The sequence below is a fragment of the Abramis brama genome (genome assembly GCF_963993115.1).
Source record: "Abramis brama genome assembly, chromosome: 22".
Lineage (NCBI taxonomy): Eukaryota > Metazoa > Chordata > Actinopteri > Cypriniformes > Leuciscidae > Abramis > Abramis brama.
This window is the reverse complement of record NC_139984.1, coordinates 30,713,044-30,737,380: the sequence shown is the minus strand read 5'-3', so window position 1 is coordinate 30,737,380 and position 24,337 is coordinate 30,713,044. Positions and strand designations below refer to the sequence as shown.

Genomic DNA, 24,337 nt, shown 5'->3' with positions numbered 1-24,337 from the left:
AGAGGATTGTGTCCAAAATTATATGTATTTTTAAAAATATATGTATTTATAAAAATAAATATGCCCATAGTCTAAGAATCACCCATATATATGTGTGTGTGTGTGTGTGTGTGTGTGTGTGTGTGTGTGTGTATGTGTCTGTCTGTCTGTCTGTGTGTTTTAAACATATATTTTGTATACTATTTATTATAAGACGCAATGTGTTTACTACTTGTTAAATATGCAGTATGTTAGTCTACCATATAGCCTACTGTCATATTTAGGTTATATCTAAATTACAGATTCATACTCTCGGATGTAAATATATTTTACTTGTATTTTACTTGTGACCGTGATCAGCCGTCATCATGGCTGTTTTTGCGAAATGGCGTAGGAGGAGCTGCATTGTGCAAAATGGGGCGGGGCTGCACTTGTCTATTTACTCTGATTGGCTCGGTCGTCTTTAGGTATACAAGGCTTGTTTGAGACAGCCATAGATATATCTCTTTCTTTATATGGCTCTGGTTTGAGATGCGTCTCGCCTTGCCGGTGTTGTGCCGAATTCTCACCCCCGCCAAATTATTATCCCCTAGTATTGGTTTAGGCAGAGGCGGACAGAGTACACAGCTTCATTACTTGAGTAAAAGTACAGATACCCCTTGCTAAATTTTACTCAAGTACAAGTAAAAGTACTACAGTCAGATGTCTACTTAAGTAAAAGTACTAAAGTACTTGTTTTTAAAAGTACTTGAGTATCAAGACAAGAGTACAAGAGTACATTTTCTAAATATTGCATTACTACTGCCACAGTGCTTACACTGGTAAACACAGCAAACACTTGAAGCGAAAACTATCATTAACTTGTTCAGAAAATTGAAATAGTCTGGCGAGGTGGGGCCACGGGTTCGGGATGCGATATTTTTTTTCCCAGGATGGTAGGGGAAGACTCATGAATATTCATTAGGGAAGTCATCCCTGATTGGTGATTCCCCTACCATCCTGGGAAAAAAAATACTCCCGGGATGGACCTGCTGCGTCTTCATCCATTGTTTCGTCCATGGTTTAGTCTCTTATCTAAATCTGACCATGGAGTTGACTTTGGCGGAAAGCTGAAGATGATTGCTGATAGGCTGTCCCAATCAGTGGCGCCTGCACAATCCAATCACATTTGAGAGGGAAACAACAAATTGAGGGTTTCCGAGATATTTCTTTTGTCCTTTTTTTAATTTATTTTTAGAAGAAGTAACAGGTACTCACAGTTATGGATAGAAATGTAGTGGAGTAAAGAGTACAATATTTGGCTCTCAAATGTACTTGAGTAAAGTCATGAGTACTCCCCAAAAATGATACTCGAGTAAAGTACAGATCTCTCAAAATTGTACTTAAGTACTGTACTCAAGTAAATGTACTCCGTTACTGTCCAGCTCTGGGTTTAGGTAGGATTAGTTGTGGGGGAAGGGTTAGGATTAGGGGTGTGTAATATCCTTTGGTGCATCATAAATGTGGAGACATGGAGGTAAATTACTTTGAATCTTTATTAACAGGTGCAGAGCGGACAACGCATCTCGACACCGCCTCAGCAGATCACAGACTGACACCACTACTGAAAAACAGTAGGCTACTCTCTACTCCCGTGCATAAGGAGAAAAGGTAACATATGTAAACCCATGCCGCCCTCTACTGGACAACCTTGTCTATAGCATCCCATTTACTACACGGTGGGGTTAGGATTAGGCAATCAGGTACTGACTTCAACGAGGAAGGGTAAGAATTTGTCATTGGCAGGGAGTCGAAATGCAGCACAAGTTAGACCGGAAATGTATGCGAGAGTTTGCTATGCAGCTGCAGTGAGGGGAGGAGGACTGAGAAAAGTGCAGAGTATGGTTTCTTGGCAGCAGAAGGGACCCGTGGTGACGTTGCGCCGCTTGGTGAGCAGAAGTGTGTGTGTTTGGCACTGTCAAATTCTAAGAGGAAGGTTGTGGTTGACGTGACTCACGTTAGACCAGACCAGTGCACCCGCGTTATACACACATTATAGCAATGATCCCAACTGAAGTTTCAAACGCAATTCCACACAAATTCCCTGTTGTTGTAAGTTGTGGATAGTTGCTTCGTACATTCAGTTTATCAGCATTAAAGAGGGCAAATGTTATCATTCAACTGAACTATGGGCTATATGCATTTTAAACATGGCCATATTACGACTTAAATTAATGAGTCAGAGCTAGAAATGTTGGCTATATATTTACTGGTAAATCTTCATTTAAGGGGGAGGAATAATGACAGACACAATATTCAGGTTTTTGAAGAGCTGATGGAAAGGAAAACCGTTTGCTTAAATGACGGAAACTACACTAATGGATGTGAATTCAGGAAGGGAATAAGCAATAGATCTAACAATTGTTTCAGATAAATTAGAAGGAATAATAAATTGTGAAGTATTAAATAAATGTACAGTTGTGATCATTTTCCTATAATATGTTAGCCTGGGAAACCCAGACAACTTCTGGCAAATTTAGATTTGCTCTGCAAGTAGTCCGGCAAAGAGCTCATTCAAGCCCATTTCCATGCCGTCGAAATCGCGGCACCAATCAGAAACGTTGAGGCGGGCTTTACACGATGACGATCGCTCTTATTGGTTTTAGGTCTAGCCTATCCAATTGCGCCCAGAGGCATTTGAGCGACGTCCACTCCGTTGGTGATGTGCACCAACTTTTAAATGCATTATTATATTCAAATTGCAAACACGTGAGGACAGTCTCCATGAAAAAGCCACTGGCAGATGAACGTGCTACTACATTTCTCTCCGAAACGGTAGGAAATTAAATTAGATTTAATAGAGGATTTTAACTGTGACAAGATGTAACGGACCACTGGGCGCACCACAGGATCAGCCCAAATGAAGACAGACACCAGCGAAGTGTTTTCACTCTTGCGTGTTTACTGCAAGCATAAAATGGGACAGTGTTACAACAGTCATCTGTTCTGGATCAACAATCTGCAAATACATCATTCAGTTATTTACATTGTCCCATATTTCAAATATGCAGGCGAATTACAAAATCAAAGTAACAATACAGTTTCAGTTTCTTCTCAACACACATAACGTGCTTTAAGTCATGAACTACATTACCCATAATGCACCGCCGATTACCGGCGCGTATTTCACTCTGTGCAGCAAAGATTAACCACTCGTGTCATCAAACAGATTTATGTGAAACTCAGATTAACATTAACAAGCGTCCTCATACTTATGAAAATTAACATGGACATTAACTGGTACTTCAGATGTTTTACCGCTCATAGAAATATGACGCAATCGCACGTTTCAAGCAATACAGTTTATATACTTGATTAAACATGGAACAATCTATTTAACACACAACGCGGGGTCATTAACAGTATTACCAGCATATTTTGTTTTGATTTCGTCGTAACCTCTATTTAATATGCTCTAAAACCTTGTTTAAGTTCTCTATTAACAGAGACACATACCTCTCTTCAGAGTGCTTCCCGCAAACGTTTGATGAATTATAAATTTTTCACACTATTACAAAGATGATTGTCAGGGCAGTTTACGTGACAGGATGCTAGCGACAGATCCGTCCGATAAAGATGACGAAGTAGTATGTCCCAAAGCTTGCCTACTTTTTTGCTACACATTCAAAAGTAAATACATTTTCTTCACAAAAAGAGTACATACTTTTATGGTGTAGTGTAACTTAGGCGAATTGGGACACAGCATATGGCTTTACACGATGCCGATCGCTCTGATTGGTTTTAGGAGTTTTAGGTCTATCCAATTGCGCCCAGAGGCCCCTTTGGAAATGAGTTATTAATGAAGCTTTGCCAGACCATAACTCAGTTACTACTGAGAATGGTCTGGTTTTAACCAGGCTAATAATTAAGCTAAATAATGAGATAAGGAGGGGAAAACAAGGAAATACAGGAAAGTGGAAGTTTGAAAAAGCTAACTGGGAAAAATACAAAGTAATGATGAGTGAGGAAAAATAAATTGAAATAAATTGAAAGGAAAAATATAGAATTAGTTTCAGTGATATAGAATAATGCAAAAGAATTATTCCCAAAAAGGAAAGGAAAGAGGGAGGAGCAAATAGTTCAATGCTGGAATGAGAAGCGTTCAATAACAGTAGTCAGAAACAAAAAGGAAAACATTTAAAACACTGAAGAAAACACATAATTGGGAACATGGCAATATATAAGAAAACTCAAGCAGAAATGAGGAACGTTATAAGTGAAGTAAAGAGAGAGTATTGGAGATCAATTTGTGAAGAAATTGGTACTTCAGTTAAGGAAATGTGGAGCATGATTAAAAAGATGACAAAGTGACAAAGAGAAAGCAGAAATGTTCTGTGTTTCGTCAACCAATCCGCCAAACGTCCAAACCATCCGCAGCTGATGCGAAATAGCAGGTTTTCTGTTGAGAGCGTGTTTAATAAAGCAGCAGTTTATCAGGAGTCTCTTTTCTTTGCAGGATGATTTAGGACTCTGAATCATAATTTGAATTCTGAAACCTGACACCATAACCACACATCAAATCTGCAAAACCATACATTAAGTCTCAGCATTTGACACAGTTTTCAGTTCCCTAAAAAAAGACTTTTTGCAAACCACAACACACAATTCTCCATGTAACACACAAAAACTTAACAGGAACTTGATTTCCTTTTTTTAAACACAACCTATCAAAATGCCACATTAATCATCGGTAAAGCAATGAGCATTTGTGTGAGGCTCTGAACACCAACTAATCATGGCTTTAAAATAGGCCTATAAATAGGTCAAAGGTCAAGTTATAGGTTTTTCGGTCTGTGAAATACTGTATTCACAACCACATACGCTTACAGTAAAAATAAATAAAAAGTTTGCTTTCAATCTTGCTTTCTTGTTTACCGTGAATTTTTCAACATCTCTCTGACAATTACTTTCAGTCTTGTACAGAAATGTACATAGAAGCTCACGAAAGAAGAGCTTTAGGTTTTGAATAACTGTGTATATGATATATCCAAAATATAATATTATGGCAAAGGTGTTTGCAACGTAAGACAAATGTTTGCTTTTGAGATGTGTTTGATCATATTTTGAATGCAGTGCTTCATTTTGAAAGGCATTTTGCATTTTGTGTGTGTAATTCTTGGATTTGTGTGTAAAGTTTAGAAAAAAAGAGGCAAAGTTTTGAAAATGTAAGCAGCTGAAAAACTAATCAAATTAATCCATTATAAATTCTGCAACAATCTCTTTTAATTGTCCCCCAATTTCAGAAGTCTCATCTGGTTGAGGATAGCAGTTTCCCCACGCTATTTTAATAAATCAAGTTTTTCTTTGCAGAAGGCAGAAGATAGCAGTGTTTCGGTCCGTCTCAATTGCCTTATTTTCAGTCACTGCAGCATTACAGGTGGAGATAGGAGAGATGCCGATCCTTTTAAAGAGACAGTTCATCTATAAAGGAAAATTCTACTCTCCCTCAAATTGTTCCAAACGTGTATGAATGTCTTTATTCTGCTGAACACAAAAGAAGATATTTTGAAAAATGTTGGTAACCGGACAGTTATAGGGCACCATTGACTTCCATTGTATGGAAAAAAAAACTATGGAGCTATGGAATAATAAGAAACTATGAAAATGAATAAAAAGGAATGAAACATGCTTTTTGTAATCATTCTTTTAATAAGTGATCACTGAAACTATTTAATACAAAAAGAAACATGTGAATATCTAGTTCATATTCCTGTTGCTCGGGTGTCCTCGAACATCCAGAGACTGATGATACATTTCTACAAAAGATGAAGATCAACTACTACTGCACTACTACAAGCATATGAAATAGCACCTGAGGCATATCGTCAGAGATTTAGAAGTTTTTTTTAAATCTGAGAAGTGCACTTATCTTGAATTTGCCAGAGAAAAAATAAACATGTTTGATCGTTGGTGTATCTCAATGAAAGTATGCACTAAGGAACAGCTTAGAGAGCTACTTTTGGAGGAGTTTAAACATTGTGTACCGAATGCTGTCGCTATATATTTAAATGAGCATAAGGGGAGTAAATTGTCAGATGCTACTCTCATGGCCGATGAATTTGTTCTTACTCACCGAGGTTCGATTAGCCATTTAAATGATCTGCATAGGCCTAAGACGAGCGTTTTGGGTAAGAGCAAAACAACTGTTGTATGTCAAAATGTTGCTTCTAATTTTTCCCCTGATCATGCTGTTGCAACACGCGTTAAAGGAGAGATTGTTTTTGCTTTTATTGTAAAAAGGCAGGACATCAAATTTCTGATTGTGTGATTCTTAAGAAAAAAGAGAGATCTGCTAAGACTGTCGGCTTAATTTCTACATCACGTGAGAACCATAGTCCTGTTCAATTTGTGAAAACGCAGAAGGATATCTCTGAGGTGGAGAATGTTAAGAGTCATAATGATTATGCACCATTTCTTACAGAAGGGACCCTTTGCCTGGCTCTGAGAAGACTGTTCCTGTTTGTGTCCTCCGAGATACGGGAGCCTCACAGACCTTTTTTTTGAAGGACTTCTGCCTTTGTCTGATAGTACTGCTACTGGAACTCATGTATTAGTTAGAGGGTTTGAGATGGGGTTTATGGAAGTTCCTCTACACCGCATTCATCTTAACTCAAAGCTTGTGTCAGGTGATGTTGTTGTGGGAGTTCGTTCAGTGCTTCCTGTCCCTGGTGTCACTTTCATACTTGGAAATGATTTAGCAGGGGGAAATGTGTGGTTAAAGTCAGATGGTTGGGTTCCGCCTTTAGTAGTTCCTGTGGTAGGAAAAATGTATGACTCCCCTGACTGTCCTAACTTGTCTTGACTGTCTCCCTGCATGTGCGATAACTCGAGCCAAGGCCAAGAAAATGAGATCAGACGAAAGGGAAACTATTCTTAGTGATGCTTTTATTTTTTCTGTGAATTCCTCTCAGCCAGAAGGGAATACTGTGTGCACTGGTACTGGAGATGAGATCCCTGTGTCTGAGTTACAGTCTGTCATTGACAATGTGGAAAAGTCTGATTCCATCCCTGAAAGTTCTTTTGACTGTGACCATGTTAATGCTTGTTCTTTATCTCCACTTCATAGTGTAACTTGAGATGAACTAATCAAAGAACAGCACCCTCCACGATCTGTTTTCTTTGGTGAATGAAGGAGGAGGTGACCAGAACTCGTTTTCTGTCTACTTTCTTAGAAACGGATTGCTCTGTAGGAAACAACCTATGCGTTCTGACATTTTACTAGATCCTAGGATCCAAATGGTCACATGAGTGTACGAAAGACCTATGACAAGATTTTAAAGAAAATTCTATTGGCCTAGAGTCAAACGTGATGTGATTAACTATATACGGTCCTGTCATACATGTCAAATGACCGGGAAGCCAAACCAGAAAATTCCGTTGGCTCCTTTACAGCCTATTGCTGCTGTTACAACTCCTTTTGAGCATTTGATTATTGATTGTGTTGGTCAATTACCATGATCTAAGGCTGGACAAGCTTATTTACTCACTGTAATGTGTCAGTCCACACGTTATCCTGCAGCCTACCACTTGAGATCCATTACTGTTAAATCGATTTTAAAGGCTTTGACAAGTTTTATGTCTATTTTCGCTTATTATTATTATTATTTTTTTTTTCTTCTCTCTCCTCTTCTCCCTTTCCCTCCCCTTTCTACTCTTCTCACTCTATATCTTGGTCTCCTGTCCACATTTTCTACTCCTCCTTTCTTACCCTCGGCAAGGTCATGACAGGACCCAATGGGTCTGTAGACCAAGACAATATATGATACCTGGCTTGAAATGCATACCCTGCTATGACTACAACTGATGGTCAAATATTATTATTATTTTTTTTATTTTTTTTAAATCCAAGCGCAGGCAGAGACGCGACCGGGTCATGCTCCAATGATCCGGAAGGTCTGGCCAATGTGTTTTGGTGAGCCCTTCCAAGACCTCTTGGAGTGGAAGGTGCATGTCCACATTCCACTGGAATGGTGCATAAATAGCAGGAAATCAATTAAACCATGCAATAGCCATTTTAACTCTCTAACCTCCCCATTTTAATTTCTATTTTATCTTTTCTGTTTTTCTTTTCTATTCAACCTATCCCCATCTACATTCCCTTTTCTCTGCATATGCCTCTTATTACTTTTATTTATTTATTTTCCTTTTTTTTTTTTTTTTGACTGTATGTAGGCCTATATATGTATGTTTATAGATATATGTATGTGCATATATATGTATATATATATAGGTGTATGTAGCAGATACCGGTTCGCCCTTTGCCTCCTGTTTTATGTTGTTTGTATATTTGTTTATTTGTCTGATTATTTGTTTTCTTTTGCATTATGCACTTATTTCTTGTTTGTCATCAACAAGCTTATTGGTCCGACACTTGTTTTTCTCCGCATTTATATTTGTCTATACTTATTTTTTTGCTGTTGCTTTCTTTATGTATTTATATGTATTGTATTGTTTGCTTAATAAAAAAAAAAGACAATGAAACGTTTACGTTTTCGACATATTGCACATTTAAAAAATAAAATATTAAAGCTGTGAGCAGCATTTATCGGGGTTCAAGCGTTTAAGGCCTTTAAGCACATAAGCATTAAAATACATTAAGTTTTATTTAGCAAGAATGTAACCAATTAAGTCACAGAGGGGATATACCATTTACAGCCAATATAGGCAATTTACTAAGGAAATATATGGTTTTTAAAACGTTTTGACAGTTATATCGCCACCTATGGTCCGATTTCCATAGAATTTTGCATTTTTGTTTAGAATCTTATGTCACATATGCTCACCAATATTTGTAAAGTTTTGAGTTTTCGTTTAGGATTTATAGGCTTTTGAGTGTATTTTGAGCCCATTTTCTAAATGACCCTGTTTATAGCTACCCAAAGGGTACAGTTCAGCTTTTTTTGATAATTATTGATCTAGAGTCTGGTTTGGTTCTGATCGGGCGAAAAAACCTAGGACTAGTTTGCAAAATTTTAAACATAATCAAGAATATTTAATGAATGATTTGATTGACAGCAGTGGTTCTTGAGGCAAAGTTGTTTATTATGAGGAGATCTAACAAATTATATGCATCACGTAATTACAGAGCCATAAAACTAGTTAGCGCCAACTAGGGGCCGATTTCTTTCAAAATTCTTACAGAACTCTAGACCCATGAGTCTCACTGCCTTGTCTACGGCAGTTCATTGGAACGAATGTCTTTAAGGCGACATCTAGTGTATATCTATGCACCAGTCTGCGTACACGTCACACACCAGGATGCGCGCGCGCGCCCTCAGATCACTTGGACGTGGCTGTGTATAAGAGCTAAAAACGATATAAATACTGTTCGTTTTCTCACACAAACCGCTCGTTTCGTGTCTTAGGCCATCAATGTGTACTTACGATGGGGAATTGTTTAATTTGGACGATGGGGAATTGTTTTAATTTGGACTCTGTGCCATAGCCTACCTGTCAAGTATCCCGTTTTGGCCGGGAAAGTCCCGTATTTTACCCTTCTTTCCCGCCGTCCTCCCGTATTAGTATTTTCCCGTAAATCTCCCGTATTTTAACCTGCGTTATTAAAAAATAATAGTCTCGCGATAACTGCCACCTGCAGTAGCCTACTACAGGTGCTGTAGGTGGCAGTTGTCGCGAGGTTAGTGTGTGAGGTCAGATGATGAGTGACAACGCGGGAAAAAAAAGAAAAAAAACAGACGGATGATGGACGCTATGACAGAGACGGAAGGCACTCCTGCCAAAAAAACAAAACCCTCATGTAAATACTGCGATCAGTGGGACAGCGAATTTACTTTTCTGAAGAGGAGCAGGGTGGGGGACAGTCACGCGTTTTGTAACTGCGACTTTAGCAGGGGGGGTCAGATAATTTTTCTGATATTGTGAAAAAATATAATTACAGTTACAATACAAGTCAACTCCTATTTTCACTGTAGGGACATGTTAATGTAAAGCGATTTCAGATACCCCTATTGTGGACTGTACCATTTTTAACCACCGTGGCCAGAAGCAACGGAGATAGAGAACGACTTCAACTTCTCGAGCAAGTGTCAACGTTGAATGACAAAACGCTAGTTTCATAAAGTATCATTCTTTTCAACATTCCTTATTTGTATATTCAAAAATATTTAAAATAATCTAATTTAATGCAGTTATAATTTTTCAATGTAAATTATTTAATTTTATTGGTAACAGCCTAGTGTCTAATTATTTTAATTGAATATATTTATCAAATTTAAGAATTTGAAATGAAACATGGAGCATACATTTAATAAAATTAGGGGAAAATGCCCTTTATAAAGGTACAAAAAATTATTCTGAGTGTTTTCAAACAGTGATGTAATGAAACATTGACAATTTAAGCTTGAAGGGAGTAAAGCCTCTGTTTAGGCTGTTAAAGCAGCACTAGGTAACTTTTCAACCTTCATAATATATTTCCAAGACTCTTGTGATGGTACATCGACTTACAATAGGTTGAATGACATGTCTGCCATAGCCTGACGGGGTCTGTATCGTTTTTAATCGTACTTTTAAACTTCGGGGTTCGGGTAGTAACCCCCGCGCACAAAAAGAACTACAAAATTCGACTGCTTTACGGCATAGGCTACCTCACTTCCCCCAACACGTCCTCACATGCTGTTGGACTTGTAAGTATATTGCTTATATTGTATATCACTCGGACAAGCTTTCACTCGTTGGTGTGAGCTCAAAAGCACCTGGCGTTCTTGTTGAAGGATTAGCAACTTAGACATCTTCGGAGGCTATAGCATGTTCGATGTCCGACGATTTGAAACGCGTTGTGTTTATTCCCCAATCGAACTCGTGTAACTGTCTGTCACACGTTTTACCGTCCACAGCATTACTTGATAGACAAAAATAGGACAAGAATGAGCATCAAACAGAAACAACCCGCTTACGGGGTGTTCGAGGCGCACATACAATACAGACTGTGCCGAGTCAGTTAAACAGGGCGCGCGCAGCTCTTAAAGGGGACACACCTTATTGCCACTCGTTACAGCTTCCATCTGACTGAACAGGGACCGGTATACAGGGGGGAGGGCATCAGGCCGTGAGTGAAGAGACTGCTCTGCGTGAGTGGTATTTACGACAGTAACGTTAAATACAAGTAGTCCACAGCGACTCTAGGGGTCGTTGTTTGACCTAAACGGAATCCCTACCTAGTGTGGCTTTAAGGAAATGTAATTTTGCCAAAAGAAAAACTATTATTTTAAATAAATGTTCATTTTAAATCAGCCTACTTCAGTGTGATATGTTACCATATTATCATGCTTAACACTGAGAATTTTAATAATTGTAATGTGATGATCAGATGCAGATATCTAAATCAAAGAATATATGTGGTTTGCGGGTGGATTATTTATTTTTAATAGTGGATTCGGGTGACTCAAAGTGCACCAGATTAATGAATTTATCTTTAAAACGTACAAATTTTTCTTCCGGGGGGGCATGCCCCCGGACCCCCCTAGAGATACCAAGCTCCACCAACAAAAAACTATGTGAAACACATTAGGCTATATGATGATCTACAAAAAAAATACACATGTAATTATCTTATAATTAAAATACATTATTATGATTTTTATCACCTCTGCCTCGTTTTGAGCCAGGAAAAAAATTGAAATAGGCAATAGGCTTCTTGTAAAGGTATTACTTTTACTAGTAATTAGAATGGTATTTCAGTGCACTTAACTTCTAAATTGTAGTTTACAAGTGGTTGACAAGTGGTGATTTTAGCTTTCTTGTACACCTGTCTTAAAATGTAAGGGATAGCCTACTGGAGCTTGGTTGGGGTGGTGGGACTGCTCGCGGTGGGTGCCGGAAAATTTCCCTTATTTTCAAATCCAAAACTTGACAGGTCTTTGAGACCGTGACCATAGACCTGCATTAAATGACTGACAGACAAGAACGGTTTGACCTAAAAATATCAAAATTTAAACTACTGCAGAAAAAGACACCTACATCTTGGATGCCCTTGAGGTAAGCTAAAACATACCAAAATTTAATTTCAAAGTGAACTATCCCTTTAACACTGGCTCCAACACACATTCTAATAACACAAATACAATTATTTACGGTCAAAAACATTACTGCAGATTAAGTATTTTCAAATACAACAGTTACTGTAATAGTATGAATTGTAGCAGAAATTATGCATTAGGTCCACTATAGTGGAGACGTTTTCGACATATTGCACATTTCAAATAAAATATTACTTGCAAATAGCCTACAGTTTAAACTGATTCCCTACCAGAAGCCTATACACGATCGGTCAATGAGCGACGGCTCGTGGTACCATCACAGAGAGCCACAAAATCAAAATTTTTGTGTTATAAATCAACATTGTCATGAAATAAATTCTAGTCCGATTTTTATTCATTTACAGTATAAAGGCTAATATTCATCTGTCCCAGCCAGTTCTTAAAAAGCAACCTAAAGACTTAAAAAAGATCACAAAAGTAACACTTAAAATGCAAAACAATGATTAAAAAAAAGGATAAAGATAACTGACAAATGCATGTTCTAATGCTCACATAACTGATTACTGAAAAGCTACGGCTTCAAGTTAACAGTGAAAAGACAGATTAATTTCTCTAATGTGGCAGAGTGAAGTGAAGTTATATCATTTAACCAGTCAGATGAGAAAAACACTCGTGATCTTCCTCTGAGGAAAACGCCGCTTTGAATGTCATGAAGTGGAGATTGCATTAGTGCGCGCAGACTCTAATGGAACCTGAAAGTGAAACCTGAAACCTGAGGCCTACACACTTAGGGCCGTACCCACCATTAAGGTCCATTAAGGTCCTAGAGGCCCGGTGCATATAGTGAAGTTATATAGCAGGTGGATTATTTAGGCTATGTTATGTATATACTTGCCTTCCTGAGTTTTCAGAAGCAAACGCCCCCTGAGACGACAACAACTAGAGGAATTAAAGCATAAAGCCACTGGAGGTCAGAGGAGGAGTGTGCTGGAGCTGGACTGGAGGAAACTGGAGCTTCTGTAAGATACAACAAGAAACAATAAGAGGATTATAAACTGCAAATCAAATTACTCTTAACCTGACCCTGATTCTGCACATTAGCCTACAGTCAAACAGATATTATAGTAATATACTCACTGTTGACAACAAGTGTAGCAGTCACCTCAGACACTTTCTTTCCAGTGTAGGCTTCTGCTTTATAGAGTCCTGATCTGGAGATGTCCACATTCTGAATGATTACAGACAAACGTCCTTTTCCAACTATCAGTGAAACTCCAGGCTCTGGAGGATCATCATAGACCCAAGGCTTCTGCGCAATAACTACAGCATATTCCTTATTGTCTTCTTTAAAAGTAATTCTCACTTCATCTGCTTTCTCCACTTCATCGATGTCGAAGGATATTGTAACATTCTGTCCATCGATCGCCTCGAACTTCGACCCAGCAACAACCAGAGCTGCAAATCAGAACCACTGTATTAGAATAATGAGGAATAAACTGACAGTACCGTTTCTTTTGATTGTATGAGTATCCGCAGATTAAATCAACAGTCTATCTCGGTGAGCTCCTGCTTATTGCTCTTGCAGGAGAGTAGATGTGATTTTGCGGGACTATGCGGGACACGTGTGTGAGAGGTAGGCTACATTTAATACTATTATACCCTACTACTATGAAACAACGTATTGCTTAGTTATTTTACCCGCTCGAGCTACAACATAACGGCTGCGCAAATGTAAACGTTTTTTTAGTAGGCTATTATAGGCTATTTCTTATTGTTGTGGTATTGTAATTTCAGGGGGGAATAACGGAGTGTCTTTTTACGCCAAGTGGGATAGCCCTTATTCACACACACTGGCGTCTGGTTGGGACAGTCAAAACTGGAAGACAGAAAGATGATTTTGACAGCGGTAGGCTATAGTGTTGCGGTAAAGCTCGTGTCGGAGAGTTTTGAAGCAAATCGACCATCAGTTTGAATCCACCTTTTTCCGAACTCGCTCTACTTTTTCCCATCACTATCAGCTCGGAAAGCCATTTATTTTCAATAAAAATTTAGAAAATATAAGAAAAGTGGAAATAAAGTTTCTAACGTGTGTTTAATAATAGAGTGTTTATCGGTTAGAATCCTAATAAAGGCGGCATCCATTTAATAATTTTAATAAATATAATAATTTACTCTATGTTATGATCGCGTTTCATGTAGGCTACAACAATACTGAGGTGCAAATAGCCTATCTGCCACTATTTATAAGTAGGCTATATATTGGAAAGAAAATAGGCCTAATATTTTTACAAATTGTAAATAGAATCTATCGCTAGTTAAACTTAAATAATGCAGACATAATTGAAATGCGGGACACGGATTACGTCTTGGGACAAAGCTCCCGGTCACCCTGTAGTTTACCTACCTGAAATAAGTGCCAAGCTGACAGCGACAATGGTTTGCATCTTTTGCACAAGAAATATCCAAGTCAGCTCGAATCCCCGTTTGAGTTTCTTCAACATACCGTGTTGGTTTTATAGGCTATGGCTCTCTATCCCCTCTCTGGGAATAATAAGTGCATAACCTATAATGATATCGATCGCATAGTCTGCTGCAAAAGTGCACATGCCTTTATGCCCCAAGGTTTTTTTTATTTTTTTTATGCCCGTGCTTTTTTTTTTTTTTTTTACGCCAAAAGCTTTTTTTCTTATTCTTCTTTTTCTTTTTTTAATGCTGCAGTCTTTATGAGCCATCAAGCACTGGATGAGGATGACAGGAAATAACATAAAAATAGCACTAGTGTGATGATATGATCTCTCTTGGTTTGTCAGCTATTGTAAAAGCTTTTTTAATGTACATAAAGACTTCATCCTAGTCTGTAAAATGATAGCCTCCATTCTAATATTAGAAACAGCTAGTGCTAATAGTAGCCTATGAATTAGATGACAAATATATTTATTTATTTATGATTCTGGATAATCTGGATTTTTTTTTCTATACAGACTACGGTTCTTGACAACTAAACAAAATAACACTTAATTTACTCGAGGTTCTGACAAAATGTTCTATTTAATGTCTTCAAGAGGTATTTTATAAATGTCAAAAATTGTATTAATCGCTCTTTAAAAAATTATTTAAAATATATTTTTAAATGAATTCTTTATGTAAAAATGATTGAAGCTTGTTTCGTCCAGAGTTTTTGAACGCATCTCTATCAAATACATTTTAACAGAAAGACAAACAAATAGTGCAGAGCCAACACTGCAGTCTTCAACTCGGGCGATTTAACAAATACATCTGAATATGAATGTTTATTAATTGTTTTAATTAAAGATGGATTGATCTACACGCATATTAAATTCTTATTAAAAATAGGAACATTTGATAATAAAGCATCAGGTGTTTCATATAGGCCTGCAGTGAAACTATTATATCCTCTAAAATCAGGGATTCCCAAACTTTTTTTGTCAGTCAAACCACTTTGAGCTCAAATATTTACTTTGAAGTTCATATTTCAATAATTTAACAAAACCTTTGCAGGTTCATGTTCTCTGATGTCGGTTATTGGTCACATGCATGTAAACAAATACAATATTTCAGTTTTTTTAGTAAGTGCTTTATTTTGAATCACAAACTATTTAATAGGAAATTAATAAAAATGTGAATTTGTATTAGATTGTCCTGCTCTTTATCATCATCATCATCATCATCATCATCATCGCTCACACACGCTCTTCCTCGTGTGTGAATGAGCATGGCCGCACTGAACTCTGGGCCGGTTCTGCTCAGGTCTCCTCTACAGGAGAATGAGAAAGATGAAGATCAACTTAAACACACTCTATTATTTCAGTGCAGATCTTCATTCAGAAACAAATGACACTAAACTCATGTTTTGACCGCGAGTGTGTTAATAAATAATTAATAAAGAATAATCATACCCTCAGAGGGTTTAAATCTGTTATTTAAAAGCTGATATGGTTGTTTAATACTGATCTAACCAGCAGAAGACACTAGCTGGGTTTAAATCCCAGTTGCGCAGGTGGGGCATGTTGTCACACTGCGTTACAATGAGCCCCTATTAGATCTATGATATTCTATATACTGTTCTTTTTTATGAATTCTATTGAGAAAACATGAGGAAAGGGTGAATAAAGACTGAGAGTAAATGTTCAGAAATGATCAATTATTATCAGGGGTGATTCTAGGATTTTAATTTTAGGGGGACTCAGCCTCCAATGAGTGTATGATATAAAAAAGGTAACACTTTAGTTTAGGGTCTAATTCTCACTATTAACTAGTCGCTTAACATGCATATATCGGCTGTTTATTACTTATAAAGTCAGGGTTTTATGTTTTCTTGTAACGTTCAGAGTTCAAACAGAAAATCTGTTAATCATATCAATCTGCATAATATCATTAGTTATAGAAGCCTACATTTATTCTAATTAATATTTTTGAGTAAAGTTTTAATAGATTAATATAGGCTATGAAATATCTGAATAACTCACTGTATTGGAGTTCTGCATTGCTCGATCTGATATAAATGTGAACGGATTCCGTTCGGCAGTGAATAAGCTTCAAGAATTGATGAAATGAGACATTAATGGCGGAGATACAAACTGCAGCTTCTATTCTGCATATCAATCAGTTCGAGTCAACCCTTACTCACAAGTGCTGATGGCAGCTCTTTTATGTGGGAAAAGAGTGAGGAAATGTGCTTTTTACATGATGCTTAAAGGGATTGTTCACCCAACAATAACAATACTTCATAATTTACTCACTCTCATCTCATGTTGTATGAAAGATATTTTAAAGAATGTTGGTAATCAAGCAGTTGATGAACCCCATTGACTTCCATAGTATGATTGAACTATCCATTTAAATGAAGAGGAGTGTGCTTTACCTGTGTGATCTCTTGATTTATCAGCTACACATGAGCTAGTTTTGGCCAAATAACTAAATTCAGGTCAATTATTTTCCCTTCTTTCATTAACACTGCAAGTAAATGCATATCTGAGGTGCATCATAATGTGTGGATCTGATTGAAGATCCGTATAGAAGCTTTTGTTCATCTCTGATATCTGAACATCAAATCTGCAATCTCAACCAATTAATATTGTGTAATTGTAGCCTACTTCTTAAAGCCATTAAAAATATCTGTTGCATAAATAGCAGCATACATAAGTAAATTTAAACTATATAATTTGTGTTGTGAAGGTGTAAATCTACATTTTCATGAAAATCCAAGTCTGATTTTTATTCTTTTCTTTTTATTTGACAGGGACAGCGTTTCATTACACAAGAAAATGATACAATAAATAGATACAATAAAGGCTCATTTTTATCTGTCCCTTCCAGTTCTTAAAAAGTAAACTAGACTCAAAAGAAAACAAAAGTAACACTTAAAATGCAAAACAATGATAAAAAAATAATAAAAATAACTGATAAATCATGTTCTAACACTCTAACACTCACATAACTGATTATTGAAAAGCTACGGCTTCAAGTTAACAGTGAAAAGACAGATATTAATTTCTCTAATGTGGAGTGAAGTGAAGTGATTTAACCAGTCAGATGAGAAAACAGTCAAAGCTTTGGGGAAACAAATACAAATATATTTATTTTCTTAAAATAATAAATGTAATAAATTAAGGGCTCAATATCTCTACTTACAGGATTTCATCTCTTCCAGACAGCATGAACACAGTACATTGATGGATTTATTAATATATTTCACACATAAATCTCTACAGCCTGCCTGACTTTAATGCAACAAGAGTCATTCGATCAACAAATCAAACAAGTTATGTGTGAAAAAAAAATGCATCCGACAGTTTGGCAGGTTTATTGGCTTCAAAGGCTATTCACACTCAATCCGAATCAGATTATTTGTGATTGGAATCTGATATAAGTGATTGTCTTTCATTTTCTGGAATAACTGCATATATATATGTGTGTATATGGCCAAAAAATAACACCAGCACCATTGAGGGGTTTTCTTGTCTGTGAAACCGGGGCTTATGTTTAAGTTTGCTTGAGAAAGTGACAAGCTTCATAAAATACAATCAGAGCGGTCAGACAAACGATTTCCAGAGATGAGACTGGAATAGGATTTCAAACCACGCGGTCAGACAAACGATTTCCAGAGATGAGACTGGAATAGGATTTCAAACCACATTATATACAAACCTCGTATTGCATGTGATTTTTTTTTTTTTTTTTTTCAGTTCAACTAAATATGATCGGATATGCACACAAATCTGATTTGGATTGAGAGTTTGAACAAGTGATTGGAATGATATAGTGGTTTAAAACACTCTGGTGTCTGTGAGAAGATCTTCAGCGTTTTCTACACAAACTTTCAAGGCGACGGACACACAATCACTGCAACTGGTTCCCATTTTTTAAAACACATGCAGGATCTGTAAAGAGAACAACAGAAAACTGAGCTTAGTGAAAAACACAATTACAAGACATCATGTAAACCAAATCAAATAAAAATTGCTGAGGTCAAAGCTTAATGTATACATTTCAGGAATACTCCGTCTAAGATAAGCGATACTTCTCATGTCTCGGCTGTGCAGGACAGACGCAAAATGTGTGGAGAAGCCAATCGATTGTAATCTAGTAAATGAGAAATAACTGAAGCGCTCTGGTCAACCACTATAGAGTTAGTGTGGCTATAGAGTTAGTGTGGCTATAGAGTTAGTGTCGCTACTATAGAGTTAGTGTCACTATAGAGTTAGTGTGGCTATAGAGTTAGTGTCGCTATAGAGTTAGTGTGGCTATAGAGTTAGTGTGGCTATAGAGTTAGTGTCGCTACTATAGAGTTAGTGTCACTATAGAGTTAGTGTGGCTATAGAGTTAGTGTCGCTATAGAGTTAGTGTGGCTATAGAGTTAGTGTGGCTATAGAGTTAGTGTCGCTACTATAGAGTTAGTGTCACTATAGAGTTAGTGTGGCTATAGAGTTAGTGTCGCTATAGAGTTAGTGTCTCTATACAGTTAGTGTCGCTACTATAGAGTTAGTGTCACTATAGAGTTAGTGTCGCTATAGAGTTGGTGTCTCTATACAGTTAGTGTCGCTACTATAGGGTTAGTGTCTTTATAGAGTTAGTGTCGCTATATAGTTAGTGTCGCTATAGAGTTAGTGTGGCTATAGAGGTAGTGTCGCTACAGGGTTAGTGTCGCTATAGAGTTAGTGTCGCTAGTTAGTGTCACTATAGAGTTGGTGTCGCTATAGAGTTAGTGTCGCTACAGAGTTAGTGTGGCTATAGAGTTAGTGTCGCTATAGAGTTAGTGTCGCTATAGAGTTAGTGTCGCTACAGAGTTAGTGTCGCTACAGAGTTAGTGTGGCTATATAGTTAGTGTCGCTACAGAGTTAGTGTGGTTATAGAGTTAGTGAGTGATTCAGAACCAGTGAATGTGGTTTACAGGTTTCACAGAAAGACCATGATGTGATTGTGAGCCAAACAGTGTTGTCAAGTGTTTTTCAGCTTTAGCTATATTTCCATTTAAAATAGTTGGCAACACTGGAGCCAAACAGCTCAATACAACAAGAAATTAAATGAAATAAAATGTCATCATGCTTTAAATAGTGGTGGAAATGATGGGCACAGAAGAGTGACTTCTGAATAAACTGCTTGTCTTCAAAAATGTATATCAGTTACATCGGTCAAATCAAATAGAAATAGGACATTAAAGATAAGTTACATGACTGCATGTTGTAACCACAGACTGGTTTGTTTTTTACTCTGATGAGAAAAAAACATTAGAGGGAACACTGCATTTCAACTACATTCTTTGACATTATTTTAAACATTCAAAAAACAAGCAAATTAATTAATTAAAGGCACAATATGTAACTTTTTTTGCTTTAAAAATAGCAAAAATCACTATATCTATGTTATTTTTTTTTTTTAGTTGTGTACTTACATTATCCCGACTGTTTCCAACAACTTTCAAACCAGGAGAAATTTTAATTTAATTCGAAGACATTTTTATTTTGTTTCTTTATTTCCGTTTTGTCGCAGTCAATGGCGTCATATCCGCGTTGTCCCTGGTTTCCACTCGTACTGCCATGGAAACCAGAGCCCTCTGATAGTAACCAAGGCGACAGACGTGGACAATGTAGTTCGCAATGTCTATCTGCATGCTGTTGTTGTTTCGTTCAAACATTATGGACCATGGCAAGCAGACTTTGGATAAAAAAGGAGAACTAAAACGAGAATCAATATCAGCGCGGTGTTTTCGAGATGCCGAGAGCTCCCATAGACAGTATATAAACGAGAGCTCCACGTCTGAGACTTCGACCGCTCCTACATGTACTTTATTTAACAGGTGAGCACATTTACATAAAACGAATCGATGTTATATAGTTCAACAATGATAACATGTTAGAATATGATCTGTTTGTTATTCTAATAATGTTGATCTAGCTTACTGCTAGTCTCATACAGACAAACTAACACATACATTTCAACACATTTAAATGCAGTTTAGTGTGCTAGTGTAATGTTAGACCAAGTGAAACAGCGCTGCGTTACCTCACAAGTTTAATTTGTCTAATAAACTGACCTGTGAGTAGTAATTCTGCGTGTAGTTCGGTAGAATGAAATGTTCATATTCCTTTTAACTGTTATATCCGCGGGACTCGCGTCGCGTGTGGAGCTGATAGCTGTCTCTTAGCAATCCTGAACTGCTTCATATCACAGTCATGATAAAAGCATCGATGTATTCAGTCATCCATAAACATTATTAGATTGGTCGGCTTGACGTTGACGACAAAATCCATAATTCTTAGCAAATGTTGCGTCATCAAACTACGCCTTTGTTATTGTAAGAGGTTAGCGACCCCTAGTGGCGAAAAAAAATTACATAGTGTACGTTTAATTAACATTCAGGTGAACCACAATCTTTTAACCTGTTAATAGATAGACAATCATTCTGCCTCATAAACTCTTCACTCAGAGCTGACTAAATCAGTAGCACTTTAAGCACTTGAGGTCTTCCTCTGAGGAAAACGCTGCTTTGAATGTCATGAAGAAGAGATCGCATTAGTGCAGACCGGAGACTCAGCTAAAGTGCGCATCGAGGTGTTTATAACGACCGGAAAGGCCTACACTCTCTGAAACCTCTGAGTATGCCTATACACACACAGGGTTATTAAGGTCCCAGAGGTCCGGTACATATAGGCCCGGTTTCACAGACAGGGCTTAGACTAAGCCAGGATTAGACCATAGATCAATTAGGACATTTAAGTAATTTTTATAAACATGCTTAGAAAAAAACATTACCGATGTGCATCTTAAAACTAAAAAGGCACTGATATATTTTTAAGATCAGTCAGTGCAAGTTTATTTCAGTGGAAACAGCTCAGACTTACATTTTAGTCTAGGACTAGTCTTAAGCCCTGTCTGTGAAACCAGGGGATAATGAAGTTATATTGCGGGTGGATTATGTATATGATGTATACTTGCCCTCCTGAGTTTTCAGAAGTAAACGCCCCCCGAGACGACAACAACTAGAGGAATTAAAGCATAAAGCCACTGGAGGTCAGAGGAGCTGAGAGGTTTTGGGCTGGAGGAAACTGCTTCTATAAAATACAACAAGAATAAGAAACAATTAGAGGATTATAAACTGCAAATCAAATGACTCTTATCCTGACCATCATATAAACCTGATTCTGTACATTACAGGCAAACAGATATTATAGTAATATACTCACTGTTGACAACAAGTGTAGCAGTCACCTCAGACACTTTCTTTCCAGTGTAGGCTTCTGCTTTATAGAGTCCTGATCTGGAGATGTCCACATTCTGAATGATTACAGACAAACGTCCTTTTCCAACTATCAGTGTAACTCCAGGCTCTGGAGGATCATCATAGACCCAAGGCTTCTGCGCAATAACTACAGCATATTCCTTCTTGTCTTCTTTAAAAATAATCTTCACTTCATCTGCTTTCTCCACTTCATCGATGTCAAAGGATATTGTAACATTCTGTCCATCGATCGCCTCGAACTTCGACCCAGCAACAACCAGAGCTGCAAATCAGAACCACTGTATTAGAATAATGAGGAATAAGCTGACAGTACCGTTTCTTTTGATTGTACGAGTATCCGCAGATTAAATCTACAGTCTATCTCGGTGAGCTCCTGCTTATTGCTCTTGCAGAACAGTAGAAGTGATTTTGCGGGACTATGCGGGACACGTGTGTGAGAGATACATTTAATACTATTATAGCCTACAGGCTAGGCTACTATTAAACAACGCATTGCTTGTTTTTTTTCCCCGCTCGAGCTACAACATGACGGCTGCGCACATTTAAACGGCAATCACTTTTTTAGTAGGCTATTATATTTCTTATTGTTGTGGTATTGTAATTTCAGGGGGGAATGACGGAGTGTCTTTACGCCAAGTGCGAATAGCCCTTATTCACACACACACTGGCGTCTGGTTGGGACAGTCAAAACTGGAAGACACAAAGATGATTTTGACAGCGGTATAGTGTTGCGGTAAAGCTCGTGTCGGAGAGTTTTGAAGCAAATCGACCATCAGTTTGAATCCACCTTTTTCCGAACTCGCTCTACTTTTTCCCATCACTATCAGCTCGGAAAGCCATTTATTTTCAATAAAAATTTAGAAAGTATAAGATATAAAAGTGGAAATGAAATTAAGTTTCTACTGTGTGTTTAACGTGTTTATCGGTTAGAGTCCTTAAGGCGGCATCCATTTAATAATCTTAATAAATATAATCATACACTATGTTATAATCGCGTTTCATGTAGGCTACAACAACACTGGGGTGCAAATAGCCTATCTGCCACTATTTATAATAGCATCTAACTACTATTTAGCCTACACTTAGCCTATTGCAAAGAAAATAGGTCTATGCCTACTGCTATTTTTACATAGTTTAAATAGAATCTTTCGCTATTTTCACTTAATGTAAATAGAATCTATCGCTAAAACTTAAATAATATAGACATGATTGAAATGCGGGACACGGATTACGTCTTCCGGGACAAAGCTCCCGGTCACAGTTTACCTACCTGAAAAAAGTGCCAAGTTGACAGCGACGATGGTTTTCATCTTTTGCTCAATAAATAGCCTAACTAAGTCTGCTCGAAGCTGAATCCCCGTTTGAGTTTCTTCACCGTGCCGGTTGGCTTTATAGGCTATGCATGGCTCCCTCCCCCAGAGCACAACAGCCAATAGGTGATCGACGCCTCACGCCTCCTCCCCTCCCCTCTCCTTTTTTTTTTTTTTTTTTTTGCCTCCTCCCCTCTCCTTTTTTTTTTTTTTTTTTTGCCTCCTCCCCTCTCCTACAAACGGTTTTCTGGCGTTTAATACGCAATACGCATTGGCTCAGTGTCCTGTCTGTCTGTGGATGTAAGTGTGTTTGGCACATTACGGCACACATTAGGATAAGTCCGCGGATAACCTCGACAGCATATCGATCGCAAGATCTGTTGCAAAATAGCGCATCTGGAGCTGGTGCATAAAATTCTGGCTTATGGAGAGGACAATGATCTTATTCTTAATATACCCTGGTGAAAAAAAAAAAAAACTTGTAGTGTGCTTAAGTGCATTTAAGTGTAGTATATTTGTATTACCAGAAGGCCTACAGTAGGCTACAAATGCATTGCGAGTGTCTTCGAAGCGTATGATTGTGTGTAAAAGTGAGTGAGGAAAAGAGAGAAAGAGCAAGGAAAATCAAGGAGATAGGCAAATACAAAGTGATACGAGCAATATTGGGATAGGAAGTGATTGAGTAAAAGAGTAATCTGGGGTGTGCCAATCAATGTAAAATGGAGGATCTAAAGTCAAATTTAGGAAGGGGAAGGATCAAAAAGGTAAGATTGTTGCAAACAGTCAGGGATGGAAAAAGGAGTGACAGTGAGGGCATTGTGAAAGTTTTTGATGATGAGATACTTCCAACGAAAGTAATGCTGGTACCTGAGTTATAATGTAAGATAATACATTTCAAAACCAGTAAGATCATGTTTTAACTGTCAAAGATTTGGTCATGTGGCCAAAAAATGTAAAGGAAAGAAAAGATGTGCAAGATGTGGGGGGAATCATGAATTTGAGGAATGTAATCATATAGTGCACAGCCAAAGTGCTGCCAATGTGGGGGGGAATCATGGTGTGGCATTTGGAGGGTGTGCAGTAATGAAGAGAGAGAGAGAAATTCAGCAAATAAAGACACAAGTATCACATACGCAGAAGCAATGAAAAGGATCAATCAAAAATAAGGAATTGAGGGAAGATCCAGAATGAGACAAGCTATGGAAGTACAAGAAGAATCAGTTGAGAGGAAAATGTTGGTGGAAGTACAAAAG

The 24,337-nt window shown here is 37.6% G+C and overlaps 2 protein-coding genes across 2 annotated transcripts in view; one reads left to right on the top strand and one right to left on the bottom strand.

Moving 5' to 3' along the window:
• LOC311072984 (uncharacterized protein) overlaps positions 1 to 24,337 on the top strand; it is a 1,552,487-nt gene that overhangs the window by 866,292 nt on the left and 661,858 nt on the right. The gene's annotated exons all lie outside the window — the stretch shown is intronic.
• Positions 17,270 to 23,131, bottom strand: LOC311073662 (uncharacterized protein). Its single transcript, XM_084099570.1, has 4 exons — positions 23,045 to 23,131; positions 21,719 to 22,036; positions 21,471 to 21,586; positions 17,270 to 18,415 (listed from the first exon to the last, which is right to left on the bottom strand). The coding sequence occupies exons 1-3, from the start codon at positions 23,082 to 23,084 to the stop codon at positions 21,483 to 21,485; spliced, it is 462 nt and encodes a 153-aa protein (XP_083955696.1). The 5' UTR covers positions 23,085 to 23,131; the 3' UTR covers positions 17,270 to 18,415; positions 21,471 to 21,482.